A 16,429-nucleotide genomic window follows, 5' to 3' on the forward strand; every position below is an offset into this window, starting at 1 on the left:
TAGGTGATAAACGTTCATGTCTATTATCTATAACCAATTTGATCAATATTAATCATTGGTGCGTAATTATAAGAGCGTTTGCTAACCCTAGCTTGAAATTTAATTAACCTCAGATTGTTTAATAAGTACTACTTATAATCGTTTAACTGTTTATAAGATGATTGGATTCGGCGCGAGTGTTAATAAAATAGATAGTGCATGTGTTCTTGTTATTGTTCGCGCATCAATAATGCCACCACGTATGTAGAAATAAGATTATTAAGTGTAATTTTTGTTTCTTGTATATACAATACGTACTTTTTAAAAAGAATACTAATACACACTTCGTGTTCGTTCATTATCAATAATCTTATCAGTGGACGATAAGTAATGTGGAATCATAAAATATGAAAGATATAGAGAAATCATAGTAGAAATAAGAACAAACTTATTAAAATAGATAAACTTACTAAAAATAGAAGGTGACTAATTTTTATTAACGATCCAAAATGAATATACATGACTATTAATTGTTGACGAATGAAGTATGTTATGTTCACGTGAATGAATATTATGTCACTTTTCAATTTAGAGTACTATCTTTGTACATTAGAAATGATCTATTTTTTCTGCTCCATTTCGTTTGTATACAAAAAGTAATCTCTTTCTAGATATATTTCTAGTAATATAGCTTATCACTTTTTTCATTCTCTCTCGTACTTTTTCTAAACCTATTTATTCACATTAAAATAAAATAAAAATGTGGCGGTCAACTATCCGAATTATTGATAGAGGAGGGAGCTAATAATAAATAGATAAGTTAAGAGGAACATTTGAAATTATAAAAATCCATTTAAAAGGCGGGGGAAAGGCTTAACTGCTTCACTATTCATTCAGGTGGAAACTTTGCCCCTTCTTCCAAGAAAAGAAACCGCCAACACTTCAACAGAATTTCTCGTAATCAGCTTCAATCTTCCTATCATCTTCAAGCCCTAGCCCCAATCTATCTACAATGGCTGCAGAGCAGCCGGCGCTGAAGGCGAGTTCTGCCGGTGGACTTCTGGCTATGCTGAAGGAAACTCACCCGAAGCTGAAGTTGCACGCTCTCACCTATCTCAACGCCTATGTCGACTACTTCTGGCCCGAGGTCGCCGATTCCATCCCGCTTATGTAAGAATTTAACGTTAATTTGAATTATGAACTGGAATTTTGTGCATTGTCGTGATTGTTGGGTTATTGTTACCAAGGTATGGTTTCTTGTTGATGTGGATTTTGATGGAATGAATGGTTGATTTTGTGGCGCGTTTGGATTGAATTAGGGTAATATTGTGGTTATACACGCAAAACTTGAGCAATTTAGCATTTAGGTGTTTTCTGTAGTGTTAATGCCATTAAGTGGCGGGAAATTTAGGTTGTTCTTTTAGGGTAGTTATTGTTATTGAACACTGAATCACGCGAACAGAGCTAAGATTTGGTGTTGATTGGACTATGGCATTCGGTTTTAGATGATTGAATGTTTGTATTATACATTTGCCTATTTATTATATAGGCTTAGTCTCTCATGATAATTATTACTCGGTAACAATTCTGTTGGTGTACTTTTGACTAGATGCTTCTTGTATTGTGCATATCGTTGGTTGAGTTATAGCTTGCCTGTTAATGTTTTAATTTTGCTTTCCAGTTCTTTTTGGCTACATGTGTTCTGTGAAATATTAACTCGCCATCCTGAGATCTTCTGTGATATATCTCTTGATTTTGATGACTGCAAGTCTGCTACATGGTGATAAGGTTTTTATAAATTTTACCAAACATTCTATGGGCCATTACTCTCATATTCAGTCAATCGAAACTGTTTTTTCATGAGAGAAGAATCTTCTCCTTTTGCTTTTGGTTGCAGAGAAAGTTTGTATGAAGATGAAGAGTATGGCCAAAAGGAGCTAGCTGCCTTGTTGCTATCAAAGGTAAAATATCCCCTTCTTTAAAAAAATTCAGTATCTGTTTTTATATATTTGATTTGGTTGGCCCATCAGAAATTATATACGTGTGTCATTTTATTTGTCAGGTGTTGTTATGCAGACAAGCCATGAAATATTTCTCGGATTTTAATTCGTCAGAAACTATAAGTAACTTGCTTGAAATGACTTCAAATTGGCTGCACATGACTTATTTTTATTTTTGTTTTATGTTAGTACTTGTTTTTAATCTAGTATTTGACTGTGCACAAAAAAGTGGTATATATATTTATTTACTTTGTTTCTTTGTAAAATTGTCTTTTTAGTAAGTTATACTCCTATTCTACTGAATCTATGTTTCAGTTCATGAAAATAATGTCAGAGCTTAGTGTGTCAAACTTACTTATGGGGAATGCTTTATTATGTAATTTTAGCTTTCCAATGCTGGAACATGTATATATGTACTAGACGTATGTAAGTCCAATCTTAAGCTTTCCAATGCTGGAACATGTTTGATATTTAACTTCATTATCCCATGTTCAATATAAAAGCTGCCAATGTTACCTGGGGGTAAAAAAATCATATAAGAACATAAACACCAGTTCTGCCAGTAGGAACATTGTGAACATTAGTCAATATCCACATTAAAAATACACATGATATGCTGTATTAGATTCACATAAAGTTTATTATGGTATAAGTAGTTGTGAAATAGAATCTTGGGTCAATTATGTTTGTGAGAGATAAACTGAGAGCATGAGTCCAAACTGTTGTGGCTATGGATGACGGAAGTGCTGCTATTGTTAAATAAGTGAGAGCATGAGTCCAAACTGTTGTGGCTATGGATGACGGAAGTGCTGCTATTGTTAAATAAGGTTGTTTAGAGGATACAAGGAAGATAATATTATCATACATGTCTTGGTATCTGGATAAGTGCATTCCAATCATCATAAATAATACTGCAACTGCTGCTGCTAGGTCCTGAAGAAGTTTCACACTTGCATGAAAGGGTATCATCTTGCCTGTGCTAACTTGTAGTATATTTCATTATTTTGTGAAGAAGCATACGATCTGAATTTGAATAGGAGCTATTTTTAGTTAGGCATATATTTAGTAGTATCAACTATATAAAATGAATATCTTCAATTCAGACATATGTTAAGTTATTTTCTCTAAAAAATTATTGTGCATTCTATCATTAGGTTTACTTTTATTTGGATGAGCTGAATGATTCATTGTCCTATGCTCTGGGAGCTGGCCCTCTTTTTGATGTATCTGAGGACTCAGACTACATCCGTGCTCTACTTGGTGAGAATTTTTTGGTTACCACCCCTTTTGAAAAAATTTCACTAATATTCTACTCTCTTTTTCATTAAGATGACAGTGGCCACTTGATAGTTTTTGTATCCTACTCCTACGGATGTGCTTTAATGCTTTACTGTTTTTGATAGTTTATGTTGTATTCTTGTCTCACTCAGCTAAAGCAATAGACAAATATGCAAAGCTTACGACCAAAGCAGCTGAGATGAACGATAAATCAACTGTGATTGACCCTAGGATGGAAGCGATTGTTGAGAGAATGCTGGATAAGTATGTCTAGTAAGCTTGCTGTTACAAAACATAATTATGTGGTTTCCTGACATGTGTATTCGGTATTCCTGCTGGATGTTCTCCATTTTTTACAGATGTACAACAGATGGAAAATATCGACAAACGATAGGGATGGCAATTGAATGTAGAAGATTGGATAAGCTTGCGGAGGCAGTTTTAAGAAGTGACAATGTTCATTCGACAATTGACTATTGCATAGATGCCTGCCATTCCTTTGTCAAACAGAGGGAGTATCGACTTGATGTAACCTACTTTAGCGTATATTATTTCTGTGCTAGTTGTGTTGTATACAGAGACTGGAGTAGACCTTCATATCCGAGGTTTCTAAATTAAGTCTGTCGGCCTCTAAATTACAACCAGATGATGATTAATTTCAGATTGGAATGATTGAATTGCATTTTGATCCATAGTTTCGAGTGATTTAAGATTTTTTTTGCTAAATGCATGCATTTCTGACATGTGGTTGTACAGATACTCTTCCTTATGGTCAAAATATATCACCAGCTGCCACCTCCTGATTATTTGAGCATGTGTCAGCACCTAATGTTCCTAGATGCGCCCTATTGCGTTGCAACCATATTGCGAATACTCTTAAGAACAGAATATGTCGAGGATGCACTATTGGCATTTCAGATTGCATTTGATCTTGTGGAAAATGAGAATCCAGCTTTCCTTTCGAAGGTGAGTGATCTGCTTCCCAGTCCCAAGTCACAGCCTTCAGAGCCTGCTCAGGTGTTGGAGTCAGCTCAGCCAAATTCTGCAGTAACTGAAATTGCTCTGACAACAGAGGATGCTCAAATAACAGATGTAGTTGACAACGGAGGATGCTCATATCAAGCAAACACAGTATATACTGATCCAGTTGAAGCAGTTTATGCCCATGGGTTGCCAACAATCAGAGGAATTCTGGATGGAGAAACTTCCATACGGTTGGCGCTGCAATTCTTACACAGCCATAACAAGTAAGGCTATATTATTATTGTCTTGAATCTCTATAATCTATATCAAGTCTGAACAAATTCAGTCCACATATTGAACTAAATTAGAACCATGATGCATTTCTTTCCCGTCTGCTTACAGATCAGATCTCCTTATTCTTAAGACAATAAAGCGGTCTGTTTTGATGAGAGATAAAGTCTGTCATACTGCAATTGTATATGCTAATGCTATTATGCATGCTGGAACATCTGTTGATAGATATCTGAGGGAAAGTATGGTAAGCACATATTTCTTTGTTAACATCATTTTTTTCATCAGATTCTGTTCCATCCGTTTTTTGGTGTTACTTCAGCCAATACTTCAATTAAATGTCAGGACTGTGTGACGAGGGCCACACATTGGGCGAAATTCAGTACAATCGCAGGACTTGGCGTCATCCATCGTGGTCAACTACAACAAGGAAGGTCCTTCATGGCACCTTACTTGCCGCAGGATGGGGGTGATGGTGGCTGTCCATACTCGGGAAGTGGAGCATTATATGCTCTTGGTTTAATTCATACAAATCATGGAAAAGGCATAACACCCTTTTTGCTGGAAAACCTAAGGCGCACTAAAATAGAGGTCCAGCCATTCTTTAAACCTGTTTTTCTTTCCTCCTTTTCCCCCAAGCAGTGATTGGTAACATATTGCTATGATAAAATGCTACAGATCATTCAGCATGGTGCCTGCCTGGGCCTTGGTTTGGCAGCATTAGGCACTGCTGATGAAGAGGTCTTTGAGGAAGTAAATAATGTGTTGTATACTGACAGTGCTGTTGCTAGTCAGGCTGCTGGTATTAGTTTGGGTTTAGTGATGGTTGGAACTGCTACTGAGCAGGCTGGGTTTATGCTTGCATATGCACAAGAAACCCAACATGAAAAGATTATTAGGTGACTAGTCATGAATCTGAGGTTGAGACACTTATTAACCACTTTTTATATCACTTTATATTTGACTGTGACATGATAACAGGGGTTTGGCCTTCGGAGTAGCACTTACAGTCTATGGAAGAGAGGAAGAAGCTGATACACTCATTGAGCAAATGACTAGGGATCACGACCCTGTATTGCGTTATGGAGGCATGTATGCACTAGCCTTGGCATACAGAGGAACATCAAACAATAAGGCCATTCGTAAGTTGCTGCATTTTGCTTTATCAGATGCAAGCGATGATGTCAAAAGAACTGCTGTTCTTGCCCTTGGATTTGTATTGTACTCTGATCCTGAACAGGTTGTGTATTTGGTTTTCCATTTTGATTCCTACTTTGATGCTGTCTGTCTATTGATGGACTCTGAGACTTTTAAGAAGTCAACTTGCATTTATTTGATGTAGTATTAACTTCTTTAATATGTAGTGCACTAAAACTGTCTCCCTGTTATCGACGTCCTACAATCCACACATGCGTTATGGTGCTGCACTGGCGGTTGGGATTGCTTGTGCGGGTACTGGGCTTCCTGAGGCCATATCGTTGCTAGAGCCACTAACCTCAGACATTGTTGACTTTGTCTGTCAAGGCGCTCTTATTGCAATGGCAATGGTGATGGTTCAGATCAGTGAAGCTAGTGACGCTCGTGTTGGTGCTTTCAGGTATTGTATCTGAATTTCATGTTCACCTTATCTATGCTTTATCTTTTCTCATTCCACCCTTTTGCTAAATACTTAGGAGACAACTGCAAAAGATAATCATGGATAAGCATGAAGATAACATGAGCGTGATGGGTGCTATATTAGCTTCAGGGATTATAGATGCTGGTGGACGGAATGTAACCATCAAGTTACTTTCAAAGACAAAACATGATAAAAGGACTGCCGTTGTAGGTCTTGCTGTTTTCAGTCAATACTGGTACTGGCACCCATTCATCTATTTCATCAGTTTGGCATTCTCACCGACTGCCTTAATTGGTCTGAACTATGACCTGAATACACCCAAGTTTAATTTCCTATCACAAGCCAAGCCATCATTGTTTGAATACCCTAAGCCTACTACTGTCCCCATGAATGATATAACTTTTGAGACCACTGCAATCTTATCAACATCATTAAGAGACAAAATCAGGGCTCTTGAGAAAGAGAACGATAGGCAGGCCGAGGAAATGGAAGCTAAGAAGACGGAGATCATGAAGCTGGTCGAGGCAATCATGGATCGTAATAAAGAGACCGAGAGAAACAGGGCTAGGAAGAGTCTGGCCGAGGCTGAGAAGGCAGAAATAAGTCCTAGAAAGGGTAAATCAATCAACAAGGATGGGGATTCTATGCAGGTAAATATTTGTATGATGCCATTGTTTATAATATTGACACTTGTCTCTATCCCTCCACTTTGTTTATGATTCATTTGCTTTCCTTTTCTGGGTTCTCATTCATGAAGCATTTCTTAGAGGGTTGATTGATTACATTGCCTTTGCTGTTCAGCAAGTGTTAACTTAATCCGGGCTTCTCTTTGTCAGGTGGATAGCAATGCGGAGGAGAAAACAGAACCTGAGCCATCGTATGAAATTTTAACTAATCCTGCAAGGGTAGTTCCTTCTCAAGAGAAATACATCAGATTTTTCGATGACAGCAGATACAAGCCAGTTAAGAAAGCCTCTTCAGGATTTGTGGTATTCCTAGATCTACAACCAGATGAGCCCGCAGAATATTCTATCTCTGATCCTCCCTTGTTATCGCCATTGTCATCGTTATTGACTGACATGTCTGGTGGATCAGCCCCTGGGCAGCAGTAACCGGCCACAGGAACAGCAATGCCACCCCCACCACCCTTTGACTTCAGCTCGTAATCCATCAGCGTTGTAGGTAACTTTCTGTGGCTCGTTCTGCATATTTCGATGGAGAATGTCGATATGTTCTAGCTGGTCAGGGAGGTGTTCAGTAGTCAAGTGCCATTCTTCTGCTCTAACTGGAGTTCTCTCAATATAGATAAATGTACAGAGGCAAAGGTGTAAAAACGCACCTTATATTTCTTAGTTTCACAAATATTCCTTCAAGTATGTTTTGGTACAAAAAATGAAGCAATTTCACCGGTTAGTAAATATCCACAATTTACTCATTTTAGGTTATTTTTTTGCGAGTTTAACGCATTGTCATTTTTTATGTTCTGAGTAATTAACTTGCAATAGCCTAGACAAGAAAGAAAAGATTATACTTTAAAAAAATAAACAAGAGATAAACCACACTTTGAAAAATCAAGTGTGACAGGCTTGGCCTCAAAATAAAAAAGGTGAGATTCAAACTTGTTTAAAAAAAATACTTTCTCCGTTCCAGAAAAATATGAACATTTGGTTTGACACGAGTTTTAATGCATACTTGGTTAAATACGAGAGAGATAGAGAGAAAAGGTTTTAAAAGTGTTGTTAGTAGAAAATGAGTCTCACCTTATTAGAGATAAAAGAGTTTCTAAAATTAAAATATTCATGACTAAAAATGAAAAAGTTTATTCATACTTTAACGGATGGAGGAAGTACTAATTTAGAATATTTTTTTAAGTTTTTCTTCCCCGTGCATTTTACACGGGCAAATGAAATAAGTTGATTTTGAATAAATATTTTTTGTTTAGAAATTTCAATACTAGTATTATAATTACAATCCTAACTAATTTGTAACTAATTTAACATTAGTTACGGATGTCTGCGCCAAAGATTTTTGTACTACTCATTTACCCATTTTATACACTTCAATTCTCTGAATGCTATAATTCATCATAATTACAAAATAAAAATTGAAATATATACGGTGGTAACAATATTTACTACTAGTTTGGCTACTTTAACAAAGATTATATGTGTGTGACATAGAGATTTGGTTTTGTTCAAGTATGTACAATTCCGTCGATAATCAATGCTTTTTTTTAGTGTTAGAAGTAAAGATAAGATCAAACCTCATGTCTCAATTTTCAAGATTCAAAGTTCAAAAAAGGTTTAGATATCTCTCGAGCGTTGGTCAATTACAGCAGTCATGAAAAAGAAGGTGGTGGTGCTAACCTGTGATATGCATTAATTAAAGTGTAGCATGATAATTAATTTTTTGTGTGAGGTGGAAATTAATCCACAGGCTCCTCTCCAACCTCATGAATCACAGACACAGATACATACACACACACATATATATATATGTGCATATTATAAAGTAAAAATACATCTGCTTCATACAACAATATCAGCTCCTTTTTCTTCCAGACATAAGTATGAATCTTCATTCATCACGTATACAATATTTTCTGTACAAAATCCCACTCTTGAATTTTCCACTCTGTTTCTAAAGGAGGGTAGTGTTGTTTCATCACGTTGTGTCTTTATTTCGTTTGTATGATTAATCATTTTTGTCATCATAAGATATGTCAAACCCAATCATCAATTTGTTTATGTATCTCTTGATATTTGACAAGATATATCCTCATAATTGCTGTAACTTGAACAGGTTTTTGGTGGACCCTTTTCAGCAGTAAAAAAAATTAAAAATCACAAGGGTTTTGTCACTTGATCACTGGAGCCCACCTAGGGTTTGTCTAATCACACACACATATGGAGAAAGAAGGAAATTACATGGTATGATATAAATATACATAGGTCCAAGAATCTTTTTTCTCATATTAAAGTTACAAAATTGATGTATCATTTCATGAAAATGTTGTCTTACATGGAGCCTTCTATTTGGCAGGAAAATTTCCCTGGACTTGATTATGAGCTTCACAACCATCATCATCATCAACAACAGCAACAAGTTTCAATCAATCAAGAAATGGGAGCAATATCAGATCACAACAGCCATCAACTACCACTTCTATCATCATCCAACTTCTGCGGGTCGAATTCGTTCGACAAGCTGAGCTTCGCGGATGTGATGCAGTTTGCCGACTTCGGCCCCAAACTAGGGCTGAATCAAGGCAAGGCGCCCGAGGAAGAAGACGGATTCTTCCTCAAGTTCCCGGTGTTGAACGAACACCACCACAAGGTGCAGCAAGATGATGATGATGAGAGCCACCACCACCTCTCCTTGATGGGCTCTCAGGAGAGAGAGGATGCAGAGAGAGAAGAGCAAGGGGTGGTGGGAGGTGGGGAAAAGAGCACTCAAGGAGAAGGGAAGAGCAAGAGGAAAAGGCCAAGAACTTCAAAGACTGTGGAAGAAGTTGAGAGCCAAAGAATGACTCATATTGCTGTGGAGAGGAATAGAAGGAAGCAAATGAATGAGCATCTTCGTGTCTTGAGGTCTCTCATGCCTAGCTCCTATGTTCAAAGGGTAAACCAAATCTCTCTAGCTACATATTTATTTAATTAGGGTTATTCATCGAACCGTAAATTGGCCATGCCAATGTCTGGTGAAAACAACGTTGGTAAATTTACCAACGGATTATATGTCGATAATTTCATCGCCTTTTTGTTTAGGTAAATTTTGATGTGACTTTTCATTTATCTTTTTTTTTTAAAGTTTCATACCGTCTAGGTTTTCTAGCTAGACCGTTGCCGGAGCTACGTGGTAAAGTAAGGGCAACAATTTTGAAAACTTTTAAGGTGTTTTTTGATAATTTTGTGTAATATTTATAATATTATCATTGAATAAATTTTGAGAATTTGAAAATTTGTGTTCTGTAAAAAAAACACATGGCTAATTTTTCTCTCTTTTTATCATTCATCTTTCCTCAGAGTAATATTTGAACATTGTAATAAAATTAGGACTTTTCAAGGTTTGTGAATTTATTGTAAATTTGAGTTTAATCTATATTTTGATGAAACCTTATTAGGGAGAATGGGAAATGTCTTCTTAGCTCCACAACGTCAAATGTCTGGCTCTGTCATTGATTGTATCGTCGCTCTATCTAACTTCCGCTTGTTGAAATCTCATGTCCTAATAAAAGTAACACAAAATGATGTTCCTATGATAGTATTAATTAATACATGCATTATATATATAGGGTGATCAAGCATCTATAATTGGTGGAGCGATTGAATTTGTGAGGGAGCTGGAGCAGCTCCTCCAATGCCTCGAGTCGCAGAAGAGGCGGAGGCTGTACGGAGATGGGGCAAGGCCGGCTGGAGATCCATCCACAGCCGTGCAGCAGCAGCAGCCGCCTCAGATGCTAGCTATTCCAAATGATGAAGAAACTGTGGGTCTTCGAGAAGAAACCGCGGAGAGCAAGTCATTCTTAGCAGATGTGGAGGTGAAGCTTTTAGGGTTTGATGCTTTGATCAAGATTCTATCGAGGAGAAGACATGGACAGCTCATCCAAACCATTGCTGCGCTTGAAGATTTGCAGCTCACTATTCTGCATACTAATATCACTACTATTGAACAAACTGTTCTTTATTCTTTCAATATCAAGGTATGATCTATCTCAATATCAACACTTGTTTGTTTATGTGAATATTGCTTATTGGTGTTGTTAAATGTTTGTGTATTGCAGATAAATGGGGAGGCAAGGTTCACAGCTGAAGATCTGGCAAACTCAGTTCAACAAATTTTCAGTTTTATCCATGCAAACAATGTCATATGAAGTGATAGAAGATATAATATGTATAACTATATAGAAATATAATGTTTGTATGAATTTGTGCACCAAGATAATCATAAATCTATGTGGTTTTGTTCACATTCTTGTTGACATATTCACATGTCATGAGAACAAGTCCTAAATCGAAAATGTGAAGTAAAGCGAGATCAACTTGGATACTTAGCTAAAAGTCACTCCTTTTATCACAATCGGTTCTGAGATGGAACTTCGCCAAGGTTTCGATCGTTGGTTTCCCTTCATGTATCATGTACATTTGAATAAATGAAATTGAACCTCGTCTTCATAAAATTTAAATTTGGAAGTGATGGACATAAGTGATATTATTAAGATATTACTTGGTGATGCATTTGTAACAAGTTAATTGTGTGGACCCTTTGATTCGATGGCTCAACACCCATGTTATGTCTGTCCTATACCATGCATCTAAAATACAAGCTGGCCTTCTATTGGTTAATGTATATATCAGCCATGGAAGATACTAAGTAGCAAGACAAAATGTGCAGAAGGCATTTAGTAATAGTTTACAACGTTTTATTTAAGGTCAACGCTTTCTCCCCCACACGTCTATAGTTTTGCTCGGATATTATGGGTTGACTTGTCAGAAATGGGCCAGAATTGATTGTGGTAGCATCTATCGTTAAGGTCAAGGAGTGATACAACTCTTAGGATCAGACACAATAGAGCAGAGGCAAAGCTAGAAATTTTACGATGAGGGGCCCAAATTACTATTAATAGTTATAGGATTTTTTCGATATTCGTGATGTTGGAAGCTCGAAATAATTGATATTTTCAATCTTTACATATGTATAATGGATGGAAATGGTTTATTTTTAATGTTTAAATGTCACCATAGCAAATATCAACGAAAATATAAGTTAGTATAACAAATATAATACAATAATTATTTTTTAAATTTTTTTATTATGAGTATAATGATGAAAGAAAACAACTACAAAGTGATAAAAAAATTAAAATTAACATAATTAGTGATGTAAAAGAGAACAATTAGAAATTATGTTTCAAAAAAAATAGAAAGCAAAGAGAAACAAAGTATATACATTGCATAAACATATGGAAAAATAAAAAAGTTTCATTAATAAAAAGAATGAGGAAAATAAGTTGTATGAATAGAATTAAAAAGTTGCTTAAGAGAAAAAAAAATAGATGTGAAACGTGGCAAGTGGGAATCAATCTCTGGCCTGGTGGACAAGAGGCAAGAACTCCAACCAATTGCCCTACCTAATCCACATATAATTTTACCTTTGAATATATAATATATACTAAAACGATAAATTGATTGGGGGACCAGGCCCCCTCTGGCCCTCACGTGGCTTCGCCACTGCAATAGAGATTGAAGATTGACATCGGCATCGGAAGGCAATGGTAATGTGTCAACTGTCGCTGACAGTAGTGAATGGAGAGCGTAAGAACCGCTAGATCGAAGGATTGAGCATAGTTGGCGATAGCATAGACTGACCTCGATCCCACCTGAATCGACCTGTGCTTGTTACTAGATATTTGTATTATGTTGATTCTACCGATTACGTTTAAAAAATATTTCCTAAACAAAATTACCATTATATATATGACATGAATTCTAACAAATTAATTGATAGTGTGGTAGGTGTGAATGTAATAATAGTCTCACTTTAAACATAAAAGAATTCACTTTAAATTTATTTTGAATATGGTGTACAACAGTGTACTCTCCATATTGATATGGTAATATTCCATATTGGAAAGCCCAAATTATTTTGTATTAGGATGTAGTGGAAGGCCCCAATACATTTTACATTAAGTTGGGCCATCGGGCCTAGCCCAACCTTTGAAATTTTAAAAATATCTAAATGAATTAGTACTTAATAAAGTGGAGTACTCATTTTCTGCAAAAAAATGTCTTGTTCATTTCGGTATATTTGCAATTAATCGTAGTTACATTTTTCAAAAGAAATCTTATCCAACATAATATAAAAATAGAATAAAATAAGAGATTGAAAAAATAATAATGATGTTATTTCATTTTTAGAAAATAATTTATTTTTAATAAGACAATAAAAAAAAGTTTCATTTTTAGTTAGACAGATAAAATATATTTTACTGAATCATTATGCTTACATTTTATTTTCTCCTCATGTTTCTTCACACAACCATACTTCAAATATCCGAATCGAGTCAAAACATAACATTAAATCATTCATACCCATTCCTAAAACGCAAAAATAATATCTTATGATTAATTTTTTTTTTTGAAAAACTAAAACAAGGAAAGGTACATCAAACAACTAAAACAATCATACAATAAATAGAAGTACGTGAGAAAAAATGCCTCTAGATTTGCAATTTCACCAATGTCCACTTCCCTCCAAGTAGTAGACAAGCACCATCATCTCCGCCGCGGAAACATGGCCGCAGAAAACTCCGGCCCCCACATCGTGGCGCTTCCCTACCCCGGCAGAGGCCACATCAACCCGATGCTCAACCTCTGCCGCCTCATACTCGACTCCCGCCCCGACACCACCGTCTCCTTCCTCGTCACGGAAGAGTGGCTCACCCTCCTCGCCGCCACGCCGCCGCCGCCGACGCCCAACTTCTCCTTCCACACGGTCCCCAACGTCATCCCCTCCGAGATCGGCCGCGGCAAGGACTTCCCCGCCTTCTACCGCGCCGTCCTCACCAAGCTGGAGGCGCCGGTGGAGGAGCTCCTCGACCGCCTCCCGCCGCCGAAGCCCAGCGTCATTGTCTACGACACCTACTTGACGTGGGTGGTGGGCCTCGGTGGCCGGCGGAATATTCCGGTGGCTTCGTTCTATACCATGTCGGCTACCGTCTTCTCCATTTTTCACCACTCTCATCTCATCTTCCAAATTGGAGGTCGATTTTCTTTTATTTATATTTTCATGTTTTGGTACTTTCATGCAATAATGTTGTTTCTCTTATCTCTTTACATGATGATATGTCTCTATCACTTTAATTAGACATAGCCCATATCAGTAAATGAGAAAAAAATGTAGTGGAGTATATATGAAAACTAGCCATTTTAAGTGTAAAGATAATTTATAGTCATGTGCATTTCCACGATGGTAGCTAATTTTCACATATTGTGTTATATAGTACTCCAGTACTTCCTCCGTCCCCAAAGAATATGCACTTTAGGCTCGGCATGAGTTTTAATGTTAAATTGATAAAGTGTGAGAGAGGTAGAGTGAAAAAAAGTAATTAAAATATTGTTAGTGGAGAATGTGTCTCATCTCAATAGAGATAAAAGACTTTTTAAAATTAGAAATTGCATATTATTGTAGGATGGACTAAAAATAAAATAGTGCATATTCTTGTGGGACAGAGGGAGTATGATATGGCTACATGTAGTCGAAAAACTTATGAAATCTACTCAAATTTTGGCGATCTCCATAATTTTGTAAATGCCTGGGAAAAAAATCATCAAGTTTTGATTTATTCACAATTGTTCTATGGTAAACATTGAGCCGCTTACCTGTGATGTATTATTGATGTTATTTTCTTTATGAATAGACGACATCGTTTACTCATTAGCAGTAACATTCACGTAATATTTCATGGCTATTATATTAGATACAATTTCATAAAAATATTTCCTCGCAGAATAATTGTGAATAAATTCAAATTTCATGAATTTTGCACTTGATTTTAAAATTACAGGAAGAATCATAATTTAATTAAATTTTATGATTTTTTCGACAATTTTCTCTTACTGTGATAAAATCTTTATTTTCAAAGTGGCCTCAAAAGATTATAGAGTTGAGAGTCTTGAGAGAAAATGTGCACCCTTCCCTACCCATGGTAACATATTAACATATACTCCCTACGTCCCCCATAATTCGTCACTATTTGACTCGGCACAGGTTTTAAGAAATGTAATAGAAAATGAGTTGAAAAAGTTAGTGACTTGTGGGTTTTACAATACATATAAATTGTAAAATTGTTAGTAGTTTTTACATTATCCATAATAGCTACATAATCTATAGATAATGTGATAAAAGATTATGAATGTGCCTAATCAAATATTAACATTGCATTTTCAGATCAAGAAGAAGAGGAAAACTTGGTAGACTACATCCCTGGAGTCCCCCCACTTAGAGTCATAGATCTCCCAAGTCCAATCCATGGCAAAGGGAATGAAGTTCTACCTTATGCCTTAGAAGCAATTCAATTAGTAGCAAAAGCTCAATATCTTCTCTTCACCTCTGTCTATGAACTAGAATCCCAAGTCATTGATGCTTTAAGACAAACCATTCCCACCAAAATCTACTCACTAGGCCTCGCAATACCATCCTTCAATGCCACACTTGATGATGACAAGCCACACTACCTCCAATGGCTGGATGCTCAGCCTCAAGACTCTGTTCTTTACATCTCACAAGGCAGCTTCCTCTCTGTCTCGAAAGCTCAGTTCGACGAGATTGTTGGTGGCGTGAGCCGTGCTGGCGTCCGTTTCCTGTGGGTCGGGCGTGGAGAGGAGGATCGCCTTCAGGAGAAGTGCGGGGGCATAGGGATAGTAGTACCTTGGTGCGATCAGTTGAAGGTGTTGTCGCACCCTTCTGTAGGGGGCTTCTGGTCGCACTGTGGGTGGAACTCGACTAAAGAGTGCGCGTTTGCTGGCCTTCCCATGCTGACATTCCCTATATTTTGGGATCAAGTTACTAATAGTAAGATGGTTGTGGAAGATTGGGGTTTGGGGGTGAGAGTGAAGAAGGAGGATGATAGTTTGGTGAGAGAGGATGAGATTGCTGAGCTTGTGTTGAGGGTTATGGATTCCGGGAGTTCGGAGGCGAAGGAGAGGAGAAGAAGGGCCAAGGAGGTGCAGGGGATTTGTAAGAGTGCAAGTGGTGTAGGGGGATCTTCTCATGGAGATGTTATGGCTTTTATTAGAGATATATGTGAATGTTGATGTTTAGGTACGAGGTTGCAACATTCACTGATAAGGCAGAGTTTAACGACTGAATAATCAGTGTGTTGAGGTCTTGCAAAAACTTAGATATGTTTTGTTTTTTTTAAGGTATGTATGGGCAATCGACTGATTGAGATAATCCTTGTTTTTAGTGATTTTTTATTGCATTTCAGTTTGTTGAAGTGCATTTTTCTAGGCTATGAACAAAACATCTATTAATATACTATGTTTAAGAAATGTATGAGAAACTCTATATATCTAAATGTACTTGAATCACTAAAATAATTTTTTTTGCATGAAGAGAGGATGAGATTTGAATCCTAAACTTTTCTGTTACAAATATAAGACTAATTGATGCTTTGAGTGCATAGATATAACGAAGTACTAAAAGTAACAGCGATAAATAATTCATCAATTATTGATGTTACAAAAAATTGTTAAAGTGTTCATTTATAATACAACGACATAAAGGGTGTGTGTACATT

At 36.7% G+C, this 16,429-nt stretch overlaps 3 protein-coding genes across 5 annotated transcripts; all 3 read left to right on the forward strand.

The window, feature by feature from the left end:
* Positions 1 to 855: 855 nt before the first annotated feature.
* On the forward strand, positions 856 to 7,564 carry LOC121782686 (26S proteasome non-ATPase regulatory subunit 1 homolog A-like). 2 transcript variants are annotated; one of them, XM_042180647.1, is made up of 14 exons: positions 1,073 to 1,149; positions 1,877 to 1,940; positions 2,042 to 2,102; positions 3,134 to 3,239; positions 3,410 to 3,521; positions 3,617 to 3,785; positions 4,014 to 4,504; positions 4,623 to 4,758; positions 4,857 to 5,102; positions 5,190 to 5,410; positions 5,493 to 5,751; positions 5,876 to 6,108; positions 6,185 to 6,779; positions 6,966 to 7,564. In XM_042180647.1, the coding sequence occupies exons 5-14, from the start codon at positions 3,457 to 3,459 to the stop codon at positions 7,239 to 7,241; spliced, it is 2,691 nt and encodes an 896-aa protein (XP_042036581.1). In that variant the 5' UTR covers positions 1,073 to 1,149; positions 1,877 to 1,940; positions 2,042 to 2,102; positions 3,134 to 3,239; positions 3,410 to 3,456; the 3' UTR covers positions 7,242 to 7,564. The 2 variants fall into 2 exon arrangements, with proteins under 2 accessions (XP_042036573.1, XP_042036581.1); XM_042180639.1 differs by lacking the exon at positions 2,042 to 2,102 and having other exon boundaries at positions 856 to 1,149.
* A 990-nt stretch (positions 7,565 to 8,554) lies between these two features.
* Positions 8,555 to 11,098, forward strand: LOC121765599 (transcription factor FAMA-like). 2 transcript variants are annotated; one of them, XM_042161811.1, is made up of 5 exons: positions 8,555 to 8,696; positions 8,932 to 9,059; positions 9,172 to 9,750; positions 10,424 to 10,831; positions 10,913 to 11,098. In XM_042161811.1, the coding sequence occupies exons 2-5, from the start codon at positions 9,036 to 9,038 to the stop codon at positions 11,000 to 11,002; spliced, it is 1,101 nt and encodes a 366-aa protein (XP_042017745.1). In that variant the 5' UTR covers positions 8,555 to 8,696; positions 8,932 to 9,035; the 3' UTR covers positions 11,003 to 11,098. The 2 variants fall into 2 exon arrangements, with proteins under 2 accessions (XP_042017745.1, XP_042017737.1); XM_042161803.1 differs by lacking the exons at positions 8,555 to 8,696; positions 8,932 to 9,059 and having other exon boundaries at positions 9,133 to 9,750.
* A 2,115-nt stretch (positions 11,099 to 13,213) lies between these two features.
* Positions 13,214 to 16,172, forward strand: LOC121769174 (UDP-glycosyltransferase 87A1-like). Its single transcript, XM_042165897.1, has 2 exons — positions 13,214 to 13,891; positions 15,079 to 16,172. The coding sequence occupies exons 1-2, from the start codon at positions 13,369 to 13,371 to the stop codon at positions 15,942 to 15,944; spliced, it is 1,389 nt and encodes a 462-aa protein (XP_042021831.1). The 5' UTR covers positions 13,214 to 13,368; the 3' UTR covers positions 15,945 to 16,172.
* Positions 16,173 to 16,429: the final 257 nt, after the last annotated feature.

This window comes from Salvia splendens, chromosome 2 (assembly GCF_004379255.2).
Source record: "Salvia splendens isolate huo1 chromosome 2, SspV2, whole genome shotgun sequence".
Lineage (NCBI taxonomy): Eukaryota > Viridiplantae > Streptophyta > Magnoliopsida > Lamiales > Lamiaceae > Salvia > Salvia splendens.